The sequence below is a fragment of the Fusarium vanettenii genome, assembly GCF_000151355.1.
Source record: "Fusarium vanettenii 77-13-4 chromosome 12 genomic scaffold NECHAsca_29_chr12_4_0, whole genome shotgun sequence".
Taxonomy (NCBI): Eukaryota; Fungi; Ascomycota; class Sordariomycetes; order Hypocreales; family Nectriaceae; genus Fusarium; species Fusarium vanettenii.
The window spans coordinates 371,859-389,752 of NW_003315856.1; the positions used below are offsets into that span (position 1 = coordinate 371,859).

Consider the following 17,894-nt stretch of genomic DNA (forward strand, 5'->3'; position numbering starts at 1 on the left):
GAGATCTCGGTACTCGAGGGGGGGTCTAGCACCGGCAAAGAAGGCACTGGCAGACGAGCCAGCAACAAGGGAGTATCGCGCGATTAACAGGCAATCTCAATTGAAGCAGACATCGCAATGTATGCCCTCATCAGGGTAGCTAATGAGAACTCGAGTCAGCACTGAGACACCCCTGAGGCCTTCACACAGGGGCTGACGGGCTGTTAAGCCACGTCCGACCCTTACTTCCACGGTGTGTCGAAGATTATGCAGAGTGACCCTCAAGGAAATCGATATTGCTTTTATTAAACTGTGGCAGAACTCGCTTCAGCACCAAAGCATTCTCGGGTGTTCTTTTTCGTTGTACACAGCCCCAAAGCTGGAGCCTGGTGTCAAAGCAACCAGCAGCCGATGCTGGCGATCACGCGAGCAAACGCCCGCCAAGGCAGAATTCGCGGGGCTCTGGGTCGTATTCGAGGGGCCAATGGAACGAGCTGAACGAAAACCTCTTGATGTATCCGTATGTCCCTGCCGTCTCACCGGCGCATTGATAAGCACAAGCAAGCAAGTTGATCTGGTGAATAAGGTCACAACGGATCCAACATGTCTCCGCGTTAATTACCCTACCAGCTCTCTCCAGATGAAGGATCAGGATGAGCTTATCGATAGCCGGTAATCAGGCTTCTTATCTTATCATACCCTTAGCCAGCAGAGACCAGCACTCTCTGTAGGGTAGCTCTGATCAGGGCACATCAATGCTCAAGCAAGTCAGAGTTAACAGAGACACCCAGCAATTATCATGTGTACACTGCAGTGGCCCATTAACTCTCTAGTACTGCGTATCATTCAAACGGCATAATGCTCGAGACTTAATTCGTGAAATTTGAATTATTAGTTGCTAGAGACATGGTATTGTTGACTTGTCATGGCCAAGTTGCTCCGTGCTTCGCTGACCTGTTATCTTATCAAGGGTTATCTTATCAGATTCAAGCTTTGTCAGCATTGTTTCTCGCGACTCAAGCCCAGCAACACCAAGCGATTCGAGATGCTCTGTGTGAAGAGAAGGAAGGATCTCATGCTGTCTTCTAGTCGCCGGAGTTAGGCAGAAACTACCAGAATTACAATAAATCAGCACTGCTGCTTCAACTGTATCACACTGAGCCAGCACAATACCTCAATTGCCCCCCTGTCAGGAAGCTGATGCGCGTCAGCTGCCAAGTGCGTCGCGTTCTGCCTGGCCCCTCTTCTGCGAAATCCGAGCTGGCCAATGATGGCAACACACGCTTCGTCAGAGGTGTTGCCTTCACCTCTTGGTCTCTTCTCATCAACCTCGACAAGACAAGTTCCTGAATCCTTTCTAGTCCACCGATATCAACTGTTCACTTGGCCTGGCTTGCGTTGACATCAGCGGCTAGGGCCTGCCTCGACCAGGCAGCATTATGTCGTCCATGGATAGCTACGATGACCCTGTTGCGGTCGACAGCGACGTTGATGTCGAGATGATTGATCGTGATGATATCAGCAACTACAACCCTGAGCAGATACTCCCAGAGTCCCCGGAAAACATACAAAAGATCCGTTCCTGGCTGGATCCGACCTCGTACGGCAATGTTGGCGGCGAGTTTCGCAAGCATCAAGCTGCACACGTAGCTGGCACAGGTGTCTGGCTCACTTCGAGCAGCGCATATAAGGAATGGCTACAAGGCGAAGAGCATGGGCTGCTTTGGATCAAGGGCATTCCAGGATCCGGAAAGTCGGTAATGGCGGCCAATCTTGTCAACGAGATAGCCGCTTCCAACCCCGGATGTCCAGTTCTGTTCTTCTTCTTCCGCCAAATCATCGATGCCAACCATGAGCCCAAAGCTCTACTGAGGGATTGGTTGGAACAGGTGTTGGACTACAGTCCTCCCCTTCAGAAGAAAATAAAGACTTACTTGCGCCGGACCATTGAATCGATTTCAATGGAGGACATGTGGAAAGATCTCAAGATGGCGTTGGAAAATCTTCCTGGAAAGGCTTTTTGCATCGCTGATGCACTTGATGAGATGGATCAAGGAAACAACGACTTTCTTTCCGCCCTGGGAGACCTCGGATCGTGGCGACCAAAGACAATTAAGGTGCTGATCACCAGCCGCCCAGTGCCAACTGTCGAAGATCCTCTCAGGCTGACTCCATGTCTTCATCTTCGGCTAGAGGAGAAGATGGTCGACGCAGACATATCGAAATATGTCCAGTACACGCTGTCCAACTCTGTTATCCCCCAAAGCGAATGGGAGGTCATCATGAATGCCGTCCCTGGTCGTGCCAACGGCTTGTTTCTCTACGCTAAGCTGGCGATGGATGCATTTCTGGAACAGGGTGCTGATATCACCGAAGTGATTTCACGGCTTCCCGAAGACTTGAACGTCCTGTACACGGACTTGCTGAAAGAGCATGCCCGTAGATCTGGTATAGCCGAGGAAATCCAGCACTTGATATTGCAAGTAGTTACTCACGCTAGCCGACCTCTGCGATTACTCGAGCTTGCTGAATTGATCAGGGTCATAAGCCCTGATGGCTCTACACGAGATCTGAAAACAACAAAGAGCCTAATCCGAGCTGCCTGTGGGCCACTCTTGGAGATCTTGGCGGATGAGACAGTCTCAGTGATTCACCATTCCTTCACTGAATACCTCAAGGGCACGACGAGGTCTGAAGACTACCTTGGATACCCCATTCTACGCAGGGGCCCAACCCATGCCGCACTTGCTGCAAGTTGTTTACAATACCTGCAGGCTGGCTGCCTGGAGTCGGTCTCCCTGGATCAACCCCAACGGTACTCACGCTGGCAACACGAGGAATCAGATCAACCTGTGGGCCTAGAATCGAGGCTGAAGCATCCGTTCTTTGAGTACGCCATCAACAACTGGGCCCATCATGCCAATAGATCTGAGGCTGCTGGACATGACCAAACCACGCTCAACGTGGAGATTAGCAAGTTGCTGAGTGATGACGACAGCCGGAGACGATGGCTTCGGATGGAAGCACCTGGCTACGAGTCCTTGACACCGCTCCATGTTGCGGCCAAGGAAGGGCTGGTCTCATATGCAAAGGAATTGCTCAAAACCTCCGAGGTAGACACACTCAGCCGATATGGCCAAACACCGCTGTAAGTGCTCTTTACAGTGCTTCAAGAGTAAAAATTCCCAGCAGAAACAATAAGCTAACACATGTCATCTACCAGTTGGATGGCAGCTGCAAACGGGCATGCAGATATCATTCGTGTCTTGGCTGCTGCTGGGGCAGACCTCTATCCCCAAAGACCTGATGAGGGGGAGAAGCCACTTGTCGAAGCAGCATCAAAAAACCACTTTGAGGCCGTGAGGGCATTTCTGGAGGCGGGAGGTGACCCCATTCCACGGACGGAACCACCGGACGACGACTACTCGGGCTTTTGGTACACTCCTACTCAAGACACAGCACTTGAGTGTGCTTGTAACAACGGGCATCTGGAGACAGTCGAAGTGTTTCTTTCGTTTATCGAAGAGATCGACACTGTTCATCGTGCTTTGGCTTGGGCTGCAGAGGGCGGCAGATGGAAAGTGGTTGCCAGAATTCTCCAAGTTCCTGGGGTTGATGTTAACAACACGCTCGAGGGCAACACACCGATGTTCCACGCTTGTTCATGGCCTCAGGATCTCAAGACTATCAGAGTTCTTCTAGAGGCGGGAGCAGACCCAAACGCCAAGTGCAAAGGAACTGGAGCTGACTATACTGAGTCGACGTTGAACGCACCGACGCCTACGTTCAACTGCTTACATAAAATTTGCCGCTGGGCAACCAATTTGGATGATTACACGGCACAAGGTGATCCTGAGGTTTTGCCGACCCTTTTCTCGCTCCTGGTTGAAGCGGGTATTGACGTTCATCAACTTACGGCAACGGGGAAGACTTTACTTCATCGCACAGCTAAATCGGCTCTCATGACCCGGTTACTTCTTGATGCTGGAGTTGATGCCAACATTGCCGATAACAATGGTTGTACGCCACTACATGTTGTGGAAAACCCGGATGTCATGAGACTTCTCGTCGAAAATGGCCACGCCAATATCGAGGCTAGAACGAGATCTGGACAAACCCCTCTTCTGTACATGCTAGACAGGTCTCATAGTTCAAGCATCTTTTATGAATTCGGTGATGCCGGCAAAAATACTCCAACCCTCGACCAACTTCTGGAATACAAACCCGACTGCAAGACTGTTGACCACAAGGGTAACGGCGCGTTGCACCTTGCACTACAGCAACAGCGGTTCAACCGTGACAGGATCAGGGCTCTTCTGGCAGCAGGCGCTGACCCAAACCTCCAGAATCGGGAAGGCTTGGCTCCTTTAGCTTACCTGGACGACTTCAAGTCAGGCGTCTCAGAGCTGTTCGATCTTCTCGTTGACGCCGGCGCTGACATCGACGCCGTTGACCGAAACGGGGCGACTCACCTATTTCGCCTGTTTTCAGATGATGATAGGATGAGCACAGAGCGGTTTGATCAGACAATCCAACATCTTGTTGATCGAGGCGCTTCTATTTTCGCCAGTGATCGAAAGGGCCGAACGCTGCTCCATCAAGTCATTAAACATCATGATGTCGAGGATTGCGAACAGTCAGAGAGTGATATGTTGACACGCCTCGACTCCTTGATCAGCCGTGGCCTTAATCTCAAGGCTGTTGACAATTACGGAAACGGTCTTCTTCATGAGCTTGCTCTGCGTGAGGAAAATTCGGATACTGAGTGGCGTACGAGAATGATGTTTTTGTGGGAACAACTCATCGAACGAGGCCTGGACGTGGTGGCCAAGAACCATGCTGGACGTACGCCGCTGCACATCCTGTGTGCCCCTGGTGCCGATCGCAAGAATGATGACTTTGACCCACGGAGCTTCATGCCCATTGACTATGTGATCTCGCGGATGAAGAAAGTCGACTGCGCAGACCTCGATGGCATTACCCCCTTACACATTGCAGCGACAGGCGACGAGTTCTCCGCCAACAGACTTCTGGATGCCGGTGCTGACCCCAAGTTGGCTACTTATGAAGGCATGACTCCTCTTCACATTGCGGCACGCTGCAGAGAGAGCAACATGGTCGGTCGTCTGCTCGACGCGCTTCGAAAAAGATACGGCACGACCAACCCTGTGACAGGTGTCAACACCCAAACGTTTGACAGAGAAGAGATCACACCGCTCTTCTACGCTTGCCAGTCGGGGAGACCAGAAACAGTGGCCCTTTTGCTTGAGGCTGGTGCCGATGTCAAAATTGGAAAGCCCTTTGAAGGCTGCATTGGCTTTGAGAGTGAGGATCAACTGTGGAAGGACCCTCACCCGTCGACAGATGCCCCTGAGAATGGAAAAGGTGTCTCGGCTGTGAAAATCCAGGATACATCTCGTCGAGTGCCAAATATCCATGGATTAAACGGGTTGACTGAACAAAGCGCGACTAGGCTTGAGGAGATTCTTGACATGCTCATCACCCATGGCGCCGAGGTCTATCGAATCGATGGCTTTGATGATGGCAGCTTCTCCATCGGGCAAGCTATCCGAAGGGAGGAACATTATCTTGCTGAGTGCCTGAAGGAGGTGCTGATCAAGCATGGAAAGCTAAAGGAGCCTCATCATGAACACTACCTTTCAGACTGGACCAAGGTCTTGCGACCAGTGACAAATGAAGCCTCAATCGGCATCATGAAGGACCTGAGGGTTCTAGAAGCAGGCCAAAGCAATTTCGAGCTCGTGTCTTTCCTCCTGGCTCGAAGAAAGTACTTTCTCGTGGAAAAGCTTGCTCATATGGGAGCTGTGTTCCTCCCGAATCGCGACAAGGACTGGGGCTTAAGATCTAACCTGTCGACTCTCATCCGCTACGGATTTTCCCGCCTCGTCGACAAGATTGGCACTTTCGAGGCAGAATCGAAGTTGGAAAAGGGAGATTGGCATGCATTTGGAGACAAGACACGGCCTGGTCTTTGGAATGCAGGGGGAGGCTTCTTTGCATCTGAGAAAAATCATGACTCCTTGGAACCCTTCATCATGGAGGCTGTCCGAAGACACCTCCCTAACATGGACGTGGTTCGGTTGTTGGTTGAACAGTTTGGAGTCGATGTTAATGAAATGTCGTACCCTCCCGTCTCGGCAAGGGATGTTGAAAAGTCCTCGGCCCTCCATCTTGTCGCCTTTGGCCGAGCATGGTGGCATGTTCACCAAGTTTTACCATACTTGCTCAAAGCAGGTGCTGATATCAACATTCGCAACTCGAACGGGCAGACTCCGCTCCTCATATCTCTCGGAGGAATTGACTCCCGCTACCTCTATGGGCCATACTGCATGGATGCGACCAAGGTGCTGATTGAAGCTGGCGCGGATGTCAACGCATCCGATGATAAGGGAACCAGCTGCCTCGCCCTAGCCCACCAGGATATAGACCTAATCAGGCTCCTCAAGTCTCACGGCGCAACTGTAACAGCGGATGTTCTGTTTGCTGCTATCCTGGATGGAAACCTTGAAGGCCTGGAGGAGTTCCTTTCAGGGAAAGTTGATGCAAACATGCGCCGGCCCAAGAAGCCAGATGAGAAACAAGAACGACTAAGTCAGAATCATCATGCTAGCTGGACATCAATAGTAACGGAGGAGCATGAAGTGTACCCTCTCATGCGTTGCCCAAGGGAGTTGGGCAACAAGTGGATTGGGCAGCATGGCCTCGCAGGTCAACAAAGAGCCGATGAGGCGTTTCGGATGATGCAACATCTACTGGATCATGGAGCAAACCCACTTGCAGGGTTCCGGCAAGTGGAAAAGAGCTCCGAAGGCTCTGATGTCAAGTACTATGTCGAAGTGACGGTCCTGCATCACATTCTGCGAAATGGATTGCTGGTTGGACCGATGCTCAGTGTTCCGGGCTTGGATGTCAACTGCCGAGACAGCAAAGGTCGTACTCTACTCCATGCGGCGTGCGAGGGTCGTGAGGGGGCCGACTACGGCGTGGTATCCCGCCAGGAGGATCAATATCGAACCGACGACGCAACCATCTTCAAGAAGCTCCTTTCCCTTGGTGCCGATATCGAAGCCCGGGATGACTTTGGTCGGAACGTCCTACATCACATGATCCACGATCACGATGAACCGAAAAGGTTTGACCAGTTCCGAGATTCGCTTGCCTATGTTCTAGAAAAAGCCTCAAATCTCATGGACCAGGCAGATGGCGACGGTTGGACGCCGCTGTACTATGCAATCCGCCAGGGAGGTCGCAGAAAGGATGTTCGTGCAGCGAGGGCTCTATTGTCAGCAGGAGCCGATCCTTCGGTGGTTGCAGCAAACGGCGAGAACCTTCTTCACGTCCTTGCTCCGTATCTTGAGGTTGATGAGATGCTCGACTTGTTTGAGGAGTTGGTGGGAAGGGGTTTGGATGTGAACAAGCGAAACAACATGGGAGACACACCCTTGTTTGCATTCTACGGCCGTGCGGATAGCAAAGAGTTGTTCTTTCAAGACAAAAGAAGAAGGTATTCTCAGAGTGACGATGGGATGAGGTCTCCTCAGTCGCCCGCCTACTCACCTCCCTACTCCCCCGCCTCACCTGCACCGCTCGCATCGCCTGCCTCCCCTAGGTCGCCTCGGTCGCCCTCGTCACCGGCGTACTCCCCCATCTTGGAGAGGAAACCGCAACAATTCGGGATGACTAGAGAAAGAAAAGCAGTCCAAATGCTGAGGAGGGTGGGTGCCGACTTCTTTGCTAGGGACGCCAAGGGTCGAGGACTTCTGCACGTTGTCGCGAGCAGAAGCGTTAGAACCTTTAGCGACTTGATGGAACTGGGCCTGGATACGATGCTGGAGGATGATGCCCAGCAGACCCCTCTTGACGTAGCGGCTGCTTTTGAGAATGAGAGTGTGCTGCAGCTGTTTGAGAAGGATAAGAAGGACGGTGTGAGGGAGGCCAAGATTGCTCGTTCTCCGTTACCGGTGCCGGCCTATCCTGAGTATGACGAGATGTAGCCGGTTGTGGATGAATGGCCACGATGAAATGAAATGAACTTGGATAATAGTAGGAACATGCTTGAGATTTCGTATATAACTTGCTCTAGATGTACTTGAAATGATGACGATGCTTTTCTAGACATTACTCAGGCATACAAGGTTGACTCTGCTGCCTTGAGGCAAGGGGTGGTTGACAAAAGCTTCTGATATGAAGCTCTCTCTTGACCCCCTGCCATTTTCTCACTGCTGGAGCATCTCTAAGAGTGGTTTCCAGTTGCCAATCCCCAGAAGTAAGCAGCCCACGCACCAAGAACAAGCACAATGACGGCTCCAAAGTTGATGAGACCAAGCTTGCGGTGCCACTCAGCACGCTCAGAGGACTCGTATTCCTCCTTCTTTGTGTTGATGATGTGTCCGTTGTTGACTCTCTTCTTGCGGCTCCATTGCAGGAAGCCGATGGTGTCGGTCATGTAGCCAATGGTCATCATGATGGCAGCAACAATCACTGAACCAGCTGCAAGAGTGACGTACAGCACAGTGACGTTCTTGTAGCTGTCGTTGTCACGGTCCTGGATGGCACCAGCGATGACACCGACGATAATGGTCATGCTGTTGTTGATGGCGATCTTGATGGCGTACCCGGATCCGAAGACTTCTTGATACCACATGCTGGTACGGATGCTGTCGATGATGACGGTAGGCCCGAATGAAGAAGCAATGGCATAGATGCCAAAGCTGGCTGCTGTTCCACCGACTGTTGGGCCCCAAGCTGCGAGGCACATCGAGAGCAGCATTCCTAGGCCGCATATGAGCATGACGGTAAGACGCTGTCCAAGAAAGTCGATGAATATGCCCACAAGTGGTACGAAGAAGAAGCCCAGATACTGCGACATGGCCGAGTACCATCCTGCTTGCACAGCCGAGATCTTGAAGCGTTGTTCTGCGAGTTCGGTACCGTTGGAAGAGAAAATGCTGGCTGTCGAAGTCTGGAACAGGGAGAATAGGCAGACGAGCCAGAAACTCCAGGGAAGACGAAGCATCTTGCCAATCTCAAACTGTTTGTTGTTCTCAGTAAGCTTCTCTCCAGTAGCCGGGTCGCGAGTTCCAGCGTAGCGCTTCTCGCACCAGCGGGTGAACCACCAGAAGAAGAGGGTGGCGACGTTGGTGAAGAGGTTCATAAAGACAGCCATCCAGTATGCCCAGCTAAAGTCGCCCAGGTTCTTGGAAATGACGTTTGCTGTGGCCTTTCCGACGAAGGAACCGATCTTGCCGATGCCGAGTTCGAACGCGAGAGTAGAGGCGAAACCGGATGATGGTGGGAACCAGGAGGAGAAGATCTTGTACTGGGCGACTTGTGTTGCTACATCGCCAAAGGCTTGGACGATGACGCCGCCGATCATGAACTTGTAGCTTCGGACTGTGGTGGCTGCTGCGACGAGGATGGCGCCGACGCTGAAGATGGCGTTGCCCCAGAGCATGGTGCTTGCACCTCCATAGCGGTCTGTGAGAACGCCGGCGATCAAGATCAGAGCAGTCTTGATGAAGTTCTCACTTGTGTCAAGAACAGCATACTGCGTGTTGGTAATGTGCAGTTTCTGGAGAGTCAATTAGCCATGGTTCAGTTTTCAGGTAAACATACAACTTACCTTCTTCAAGGTACTCTTCAGAGCTCCTGTAACTCCACTGCTCCAGTGACCTCCGAAGCCAATCATACTGACGACGACGACCGACAGGATCTTCATGCTCATAGGAACAGGCTTCTTGCCATTGTGCTCCGAGTCGCTGTCATCTCGGTCGACAGCAGAGGCATTGGCCGAGACATGCTCGGGGTCCTTGATTTCCTTTGAGACATCCATGCTGCGATATGAGCGAGGATCAATGTCAAAGAATGCAAGTAAAGAAAAGATTGATGCGCTGAAGAAAGGAATTATCTGATTAAAGTCGGCGATGGCGCCCTTTATCAGATCAAGAATTTGTGGGCCACGAAGAACAAGGTTCGTTTCGTGAACCATGACTAGCAAAAAAGGTCACTAGCCGATACCCTCCAGCTGGATAAAGACGCGTCAGTCCCACCCTGTACGGGGGGAGCGGCCCTGGAAGGGCGCCTGAGTCGATGGTCTCCCACGCTTTAAACGCTCGGATCGTGGGGCATGGAACGTGGGTTTTTCGATGTCTCCGGAGAGAGAATGCGTCGTTGTTCTATTGTAATTTAGTAGGAATAACTCGTATCATGTTTTCTTTGAATTGATCAAGTATCATAGACCAAATACACTACCTTTCACCGAGAATATGAGCCCCAGATCACCATGATTGAACAGATCAGATAAGACAACCGACATCTCCAAGATCCATCAAACTCACTAGAAGGGTTAGCTCGTCCGGTCGGCGTGATATCGGAGCCGTCAGGAGCATCAAATTTCTCACCGTGAGAGGATCAGCCCCACAGGCAGGGGTAAATGCACCATTTCCTTTCACCGTGAGAGAAATAAAGATTTCGGATCTGGCCCTTCGAGATTATCTTGCCCCATAGTTTGTCAAGAGTTGCCACCAAAAGACCATGTGCTTATGCAGCACCGTCCGCCACTTGGCGGCAGAATTCGACCCGGATGAGGCCATGGGCCTTGTCTCTGACCTAAATAAGCACCTAGCGGCTGTCCGATCCATCCTCTCCAAGTCGAAGCCGCTCGCTCGGGAGGTCCGATATCAGGTGGTGCCCAATAATCACCGCACAATGAAGATTCTTTCGGTACAGTCCGTTGATGTTGGGGGAGTGGATCAGCTTTACAACAGGTTCAAGGATCATGTGCAAGACTTCTGGGGCTGTTCCGAGAAAAACCTCCACCAAGAGCTGCGTCGACGACTTGCTTGCGTGGCCATCTTCCTCAGGTCCAAGCTGGACTCTGATGCATGGGTCTCGGCTGGAGTATCCGGCATTGTTCAAGGCCAGAAACCTTCGGAACTTCGTTACGCAGGTAACAAGTATATCAAAATTGCACGAAAGTTGGGAGGTATCGGATCTATCCTCTGGCTTCCACTCGAGGTGCCCTCCTCAACGTGAGTTACCTATTCCTCTACCTGCACCATCGAGTGCTTACCCGGTCTAGATGGGAGAGATATCTCAACATTGATGATGAAGAAGTATTTGACCACTTGCGGTCCATGGGGTCAAATATTCCCAACTATGACAGCTTTGTGCAGCGCTTGATCGCAAGTCAACTTGACGGTTAGCAGTATCCCTCTCTGTTCCCGGCGGTTGACTAATGAACCGCAGATTCTTCTATTCAACTCTCACCTTACAATCTTGCTCTATCCTACGACGACTGCTTCCCAACCTCTGATCAAGTCGTCTTGATCCTTTGCGCCTTTGGAGGTTCAGCAGTTCCCGTTGAACTACTGAAGAGCGTACGAGTTCCCCGTAGATATTGGACCGACGACGGCGAAATCGACAGTACAGATGCCGTTGACTTTGATCTTCCTCGAGGGCTGGTAAATGTCTTATCGGAAGATAAGTTCCTTGATCAAGCCAGCCAACGCCCCGAGATTGCTCAACAAATGTTGGAAGATGGCAAGACGCTCGCTTGGTCCATCCGCCCTGAAGCAATGGCATCTATTACCAGTCGCCTGTCTCCCCAGACCCAGGAGGATCTGGCCACTACAGCCTTGAAGCTCATCTGCTTTGCATGCCCTCTTGTCTATGAGGGAAAGGTCAACTGGTAAGTGCATGACTATGATATCAGGCTACCTGCTAACGTCCCCCAGGCCTCCTCACATGAAAAAAGCGATTTGGGCTCTGCTGGACAATGCAACGAACCAGAAGCGAGTACCAACATCCCTCAAGACGCACGTCATAGACGCTCTCATGTTCTTCACTGAGAGGGACTTCTTCGCGATCCGTCGGATTGCCATTGAACGAGCCAAGTCGATGCTGCGCAAGTCAATGCCATATTATTACCACGCCTCGATTGCTCTCTTTGATAGCATCATGCTTCGCCTTGATGGAAACCTGGAGAGGTCAGATGCTAGGATAATCGACTTCCTTGCTGAAGATTACAATACTAGTACCCGCTGCGACAATGCTCTCCAAGGGAGGCTTCACATCTCTCACCTTGAAAACAAGATCCATCGTTACGACAACGACGTTGCTTCTTTCATGTATAAGTGGGAGGGCATCCATCCGCTCTCGACGTTTGAGATTGAGGTTACTCGTAGGCTTCAGGGCACAGCGGCGAGATACTTCCATTCTATAGGGGACTTTCAGACGGCTAAGGCGTCTCTAGAGCAACACCTATGGCTCAACTCTACACAACCTATCCGCCTCAATACAAGACTTCTCATTGTTACCAGACTTGGAGAGATCCACTGCGAATTGGGAGAGTTCGAAAAGACTCTTGCTGTGCTTCAGCCAGAGCTTGCGGGCCTCACTGAAAAGAAGGGCCGTCCGTTTCGACGGCTGTCAATGGCAATGATAGAAGCTTATCTAGGACTTGGTATGCTGGATACTGCAGAGTCTATTATCAAGCAGTTGGCCGATGTTGAGCCACCTGAGCTGGACGACATCAACGACCAGATGCTACATATGCGTCGACTCATTCTAGTCTCCCGCACCGCCCACGAGCAATTGCGGTTTGACGAGGCTTTGCGACTGTGGAAGTTTACCTTACAAAGAATGGAGAGTCTAGTGACCTTCAAAACCAGACATGGTTGGGTTCTGGCCGTCATCTACCTCTCCATGGCTCACGTTCAACTGTGCCTGGGCGATGGAGAAGGGGCTAGACAGTCGTGGGATGTTGCTGTGCAAATATCCATGAACGAAAGATACGAGTACGCTATTCCAATACTTGCAACTTCGTGGCTGCAAAAGATTGTTGGGGCTATTCATCAGGAGCGAGGGTGGCCGTTCCGGGTGATGCTTCCGGGAGGGAAGCCAGATATGACATGGCAGTAGTCATCAGCGGCTTGCGCACAATACGCTAGAGAAGAAGAGACACTGAAACTAGTGAAATGAGGCAATGATAGTATGCTTTGAGATGAAGGAGGTTCTGGACATTATGGTAACAACTTCGGTAGACATGTCTAGTAGTACATGAGAAATAACGAAAACATCCGGCATTGGTATCTTATTGCTCGCGTGAATCCAATACAACCCTGAATCCATCCTCACTTGTTCTTTGACTTTTTTGAGCTCAGTTTCCATGTTGAGGGTTTGCTCCAGCGCAGGCCGGACTTCTTGCCAGAGGAACCGTCTGCTTCCTCAGAAGGATCATTGGCCTGGGGATTCGCGTCAAGTTCAGCAGGTCGAACCTGAGGCGCTGGAGGGGGCGTGGCAGTTTTCCCAGAAGAGTTTGTTTGTGCTGGCACCACCAAACTCTGGGGTACAACCTCCTCGTTTACAGGCAGTTCAACTACAGGTCTCAGCTTTTCATCGCCGGCCTTGAGGTAGCCGTCCGAGTCTGTCAGAGATCGCACAGGAAGTTGAACTTCATCTCCAGGCAACTCGCAGATGGGCGGTGGTGCCCCAGACAGCTCTGAGGGTGCACTGTGGCTGTGTGCCAGCGCGATGCTCGAGGAGCTTCTCAGAGACGCGTTCTTCGGGACGTTGTCAAAGCGGTTGCTGTAGATAATCTCCTCGATGGAACCCCGCAGCTTGTTGAACCTGAAACCAACTGATACCTTCTTGAGAGGGATGAGTTGGTTGATCTCGTCGTGGACCTGCTGCTGAAGTCGCTTCTCCTTGCCGGAGAATGAGGTGATGGTTGTCTTGGAGTAATACTTTGCAGCATCTTCGATCTGCTTGATGGAAACATACTTGCCATCGTAACGGAACGATCGTTCGAGAATCAGGATCATGTCGCAAGAACACTTGAGAAGCATTCGTGCCGTGGGTGGAAGACCCAGGAGACAACCAGCAGCACCGACGATAATGCCTATTCCCACTGTAGGCACCGCAACACCCACAGCAACAGCACTAACACTGGCAAACTGCGTCAGAGACACCTTGAGGAAATCCCTCATATTTCCCATGACCACGTCCGACATGATCTTTTCAACCTCTGCAGGTGTCGTCTTGGGGAAGCCAAAGCACTGTAGCACATGCTCGCAGATAAGCCGTGACACGGTGGGTGTTCCTATCATGCCGGTGAAGGGGAGGGGAACGGCTGCGGTGCGGACGGCGTGGGTTCCAAGTCTCATACATTCTGTAATCGCCGAGTTGATCTTCTGTTCAACATCAACTACTTGAGCGGCAACACAGAAGAGACGTACGCGTTCGTCGGCGATGAGTCCGATAGTTTGGGAAAGGAGATCCTTGATACCTGCATCGTCATCTGGGAGGCGTTAGAAACTGAGAGCTGCCGGGGGTTGAAGAGGGGGATACCTTTGGAAAGACAGCAGAAGCCATCCGCCTTGTAATGCTCGATCTGCGAGAGCTGGTTCCGAAGCTCGGCGAACTGAGCCTCAGCTATCGCGCTGGCCTTTTCCTCGGCTTGCCTCTTGGCCTCTTTGTAGTTTCCTGTTTCTTCCATGATCTCTTCCAGAAGCTGCATCTTGCGGTATCCCATGAGCTTATCTTTCTTTGTCCCAACAACGAACACAGGGACTTGGTGCGAGTATTGAGCAATAGTCGCAAATGTTCTCTTGTCTGCTTCTTCGATGCGAGCCACGTCTGAATCAACACAGAACCTAAAACAACTGTGAGATGTGTGAATCTGATGGAGTGAAGACGACTTACCAAATAACGTGGAGAGCCTCGGCGGGATCCTCCTGAAACGCTCTATGTCTAAGGAACTTTGCAATCAAGTCAAGCTCGGTATCACTACCAGCTTGCCAGCCCCTCGAGTCGTGGATGAGCAACCCTGGATGTTTTGGTGACTCGAACGCCACATTAATGTCGTGAACACCCTGCTGATATGATAGAGACTCGTCTGTCATCTCAACACCAAACACCTTGTTGATGAGTGTCGACTTTCCGACACCTGTTTTGCCACAGACCAAGATCCGGAACGCCTTGACACCACTAGCTTGGAGTTGCATGTCTCGAAGCCAAGGGGCAAGTGACTCGGGGTCCTCGACCAGGTATGTGTCTTGAAAGTTGGTGATTTGAGCCTTGAGTACTTTGAGATTAGGGAGCTCAAGGTATCGGGGGTAGCGGTCAAGAACGCAGAAGAGAGATGGATGGATCATTGTGCCATGCGGACCTGCCAGAAATTAGAGAGAGTAGTGAATAGATGACATTAACCTTACCATTGTCACTCCATCCGAGGAGCTTTCCATCTGTTCCAAAGATTTTACGCGTAGGACTATGCTTGTATCGATCCGATTCAAGCTTCAAGCTGTGAACATCCACCCCAGTGGCTGACCGCTTGCCATGAGAACTCTGAATGTCAAACATGCTGAGTCGAATGCCATTTGCGAACTGCAGTCGCCACTGGATGTCTTCGGAACCATCTAGTGTTGGCAAGTTGCCAGCGAACTGAGGAAACACGAGTGACATTGGGTTGTCAGCGGCTGTTGAGCTCTCCATAGAGAGTAAACTTAGTCCAGCGTACAAGCTCTCTAGGATGATCCACTGGAGCGGATAGAGGGAGAGGCCATCGTGGGCTGTGCCTCCGATCAAGTCATCGTGCGTGCCCAAGAACCAAGCCTGGATGAATGATCGGGTGGCCATCTCTGCCTCTTCTGGAGCACTGAAAACCTGGAGCGCCCTGCTGGTGCGGGTCTCGTTTATGGCGAGGGCGTGTCGCAGAGTCTCAATGGAGGAACCAAACGAGATGTCGTATGCGCTGCCCTTTGGCGGTGTGCGAATGACCGTGTCGAAGAGACCGACGAAGCGTATCCGAGGGGGCTCCTCAGCGTGAATCTTGATCTTTTGGATGAGTTGGGGGCCGTTCTTGAAGTCATCCTCCAGCTGGGCCTTGATGAGTGCGAGTGCTGCGTCATAGAGGTCGTCGAATACCCCGGACGACGCTGTCTTGGCCAAACCAAGGCGTTGGACGATGCCAGCAACTGCCCGAGCAACAAAGGCGCCATGGCCTGATCCGTACAGCCAGAGCTCATCTTCAGGACGTTCGAGAGTTGACGAGATGTCCTTGACAATGGTCTTGATGACCTCAGGAGTGGTATCCGCATTGGATGTCTTGGATTTCCATCTGTCGCTCAACTTGGGAGTACTAGCAGTAGCGGTGTAGTACTTTGGGATTTGGGTCATCTCAACTCCTCCAACGTGGCAAACACCCTCCCTCACCAGAGTCTTGATCCTCTGGATGCTCGAGGGGTTCGTGTCCTCTAGCGAAAAGTTAGTACTGAACGGTGTAAAGACCAGAAGATGAAGCTATTCACTCTTGCCATCCTGCGGCTCACAGCCGTCCACCAGGACGATTAGACGCCTTAGTCTCCCGTTACCCGACATTTTGGGTGTGCAACCTCTGGTCGGTGGAAGGTTGAGCAGACGATACAGTTTTAATTAAGCGCCCAAGCGAGCTTATTAAACGACGTCAGACCATGGAGCGGGGAATGCAGCATGGTAGGTCTATTGGCTCTGCCAAGGGTAAGCGTCATTTCAGGGCTGACCGTAAGCAAGGCTGAAACACAGCCTAGTGGCTTTGCAGAGAATCGAGGCGATCCCTGTTCCTTGGCCACTTGGATAGGGAAAATGTGTGACAATGCAGTTCAGCTTTCACTAGTATGCCTTGTGGCATGCACTTGGCACCAATAGAGTCCCTCTGGATGGTTTTATTGTAAGAAATACTGACTACCTAATGCACCTCCTTTTGCCCCCAACTCTTGGCCCCCAATGGTTCAGCTCAGAGAGCCTACCATGATCATCAGATTATGTCGTGCTCAGCAACCGAGCCCAATTGGTAAGCGCCTACAGGCACTTGTCGGCCTCGCGGGCAATGATGTCCTTGATCTCGCCCTCCTTCTTGACAATAGTGACGCACTGAGACTTGCCCTTAGCATCGGGGATGATGGTGACCTTGAGGCGGCCGTCCTCCTCAGTGGAGTATTTGAAGCTGAAGCTGTCGTCGTTGCTCTCCTGGTTGACGTTGGTGTTGGTGTTGGTGTTAGTGTTGCCCTTGGTATCGCCCTTGGTGTCACCCTTGGTAGTAGTGGTGGTGGCGGTGATTTTGCCGTTGTTACCAAGGGTGGCACGTCCACCGCAGGTAGGTCGTCGACCACCAAAGAAGCTGTCGATGGTGCAGATCGCGCCGTCAAAGGCCATGCCAAAGAGACTGGCAGCGCTGCCGATACCGGTTCCGAAGATGTTGCCGGCAGCATCGAGGCCGGTCTTGACGGCATCAAAGATGCCAGCCTCCTCACGAGGGGCCTATGAAGTTGTCAATGTTGGTTGTTACTAGGCTGTAGAGGGAGCTTACAACGGGGACGGCCATGACAGTGTTGGCAGCAAAGGCCAGGATGGTGACAGCGGCGGTGACCTTCATCTTGATGGTTTGGAGGGGTTGTTTGGAAGTGTTGAAAGGTTGTGAGGGTCAGTGATTGTTGAGATGATTGCTGTGCTGATGCTGATGAAGAAGGATAGCCCTGGTAGGCGAGAAGGTCGATATTTATACAACGATCTTGGCCCTTTCGTTCGCAGACTACTACATAGTAGAGGCATAGAAACCATCTATCCTATCCATCTCTACACGGCTTGGCATTCCTATCCAACTAGACTGCATCTCAAGTCGGACCGAGTCCTCTGCCGACAAAGCATAGTCCCACTCTCAACCTTTTTGCGACAAGGTTTCAGTTAGGATAGGACCCTTAGACCCTTGGACCCCGAATGAGAAGCAGCAAGTTAGATTTTCTACTAAATAAAAACCGTTTTGATACATTCGGAGGAACTCCTCCCTCGATAAGATGCCAGGCGGATGTCTTCGTGATCACCAATCGATCAAGGCCTCGTTTTCTGTGTTCGGAATG

At 51.5% G+C, this 17,894-nt stretch overlaps 5 protein-coding genes across 5 annotated transcripts; 2 read left to right on the forward strand and 3 right to left on the reverse strand.

Annotated features, from left to right (window-relative positions):
- Window positions 1-1,418: 1,418 nt before the first annotated feature.
- Window positions 1,419-7,994, forward strand: NECHADRAFT_87507 (uncharacterized protein; the record flags this gene model as incomplete). Its single annotated transcript, XM_003043271.1, has 2 exons — window positions 1,419-3,127; window positions 3,203-7,994. The coding sequence occupies 2 exons, from the start codon at window positions 1,419-1,421 to the stop codon at window positions 7,992-7,994; spliced, it is 6,501 nt and encodes a 2,166-aa protein (XP_003043317.1).
- Window positions 7,995-8,233: 239 nt separating this feature from the next.
- NECHADRAFT_53599 (uncharacterized protein) lies at window positions 8,234-9,832 on the reverse strand (the record flags this gene model as incomplete). The annotated part of the gene is made up of 2 exons (XM_003043370.1): window positions 8,234-9,571; window positions 9,695-9,832. 2 exons carry the CDS (start codon window positions 9,830-9,832, stop codon window positions 8,234-8,236), a joined length of 1,476 nt encoding a protein of 491 aa, XP_003043416.1.
- A 701-nt stretch (window positions 9,833-10,533) lies between these two features.
- On the forward strand, window positions 10,534-12,921 carry NECHADRAFT_53561 (uncharacterized protein; the record flags this gene model as incomplete). Its single annotated transcript, XM_003043272.1, has 4 exons — window positions 10,534-11,030; window positions 11,081-11,199; window positions 11,248-11,689; window positions 11,736-12,921. The coding sequence occupies 4 exons, from the start codon at window positions 10,534-10,536 to the stop codon at window positions 12,919-12,921; spliced, it is 2,244 nt and encodes a 747-aa protein (XP_003043318.1).
- A 212-nt stretch (window positions 12,922-13,133) lies between these two features.
- On the reverse strand, window positions 13,134-16,380 carry NECHADRAFT_53363 (uncharacterized protein; the record flags this gene model as incomplete). Its single annotated transcript, XM_003043371.1, has 6 exons — window positions 13,134-14,299; window positions 14,350-14,654; window positions 14,704-15,169; window positions 15,216-15,419; window positions 15,507-16,256; window positions 16,311-16,380. The coding sequence occupies 6 exons, from the start codon at window positions 16,378-16,380 to the stop codon at window positions 13,134-13,136; spliced, it is 2,961 nt and encodes a 986-aa protein (XP_003043417.1).
- A 459-nt stretch (window positions 16,381-16,839) lies between these two features.
- Window positions 16,840-17,413, reverse strand: NECHADRAFT_106525 (uncharacterized protein; the record flags this gene model as incomplete). Its single annotated transcript, XM_003043372.1, has 2 exons — window positions 16,840-17,298; window positions 17,348-17,413. 2 exons carry the CDS (start codon window positions 17,411-17,413, stop codon window positions 16,840-16,842), a joined length of 525 nt encoding a protein of 174 aa, XP_003043418.1.
- Between the last annotated feature and the right edge of the window lie 481 nt (window positions 17,414-17,894).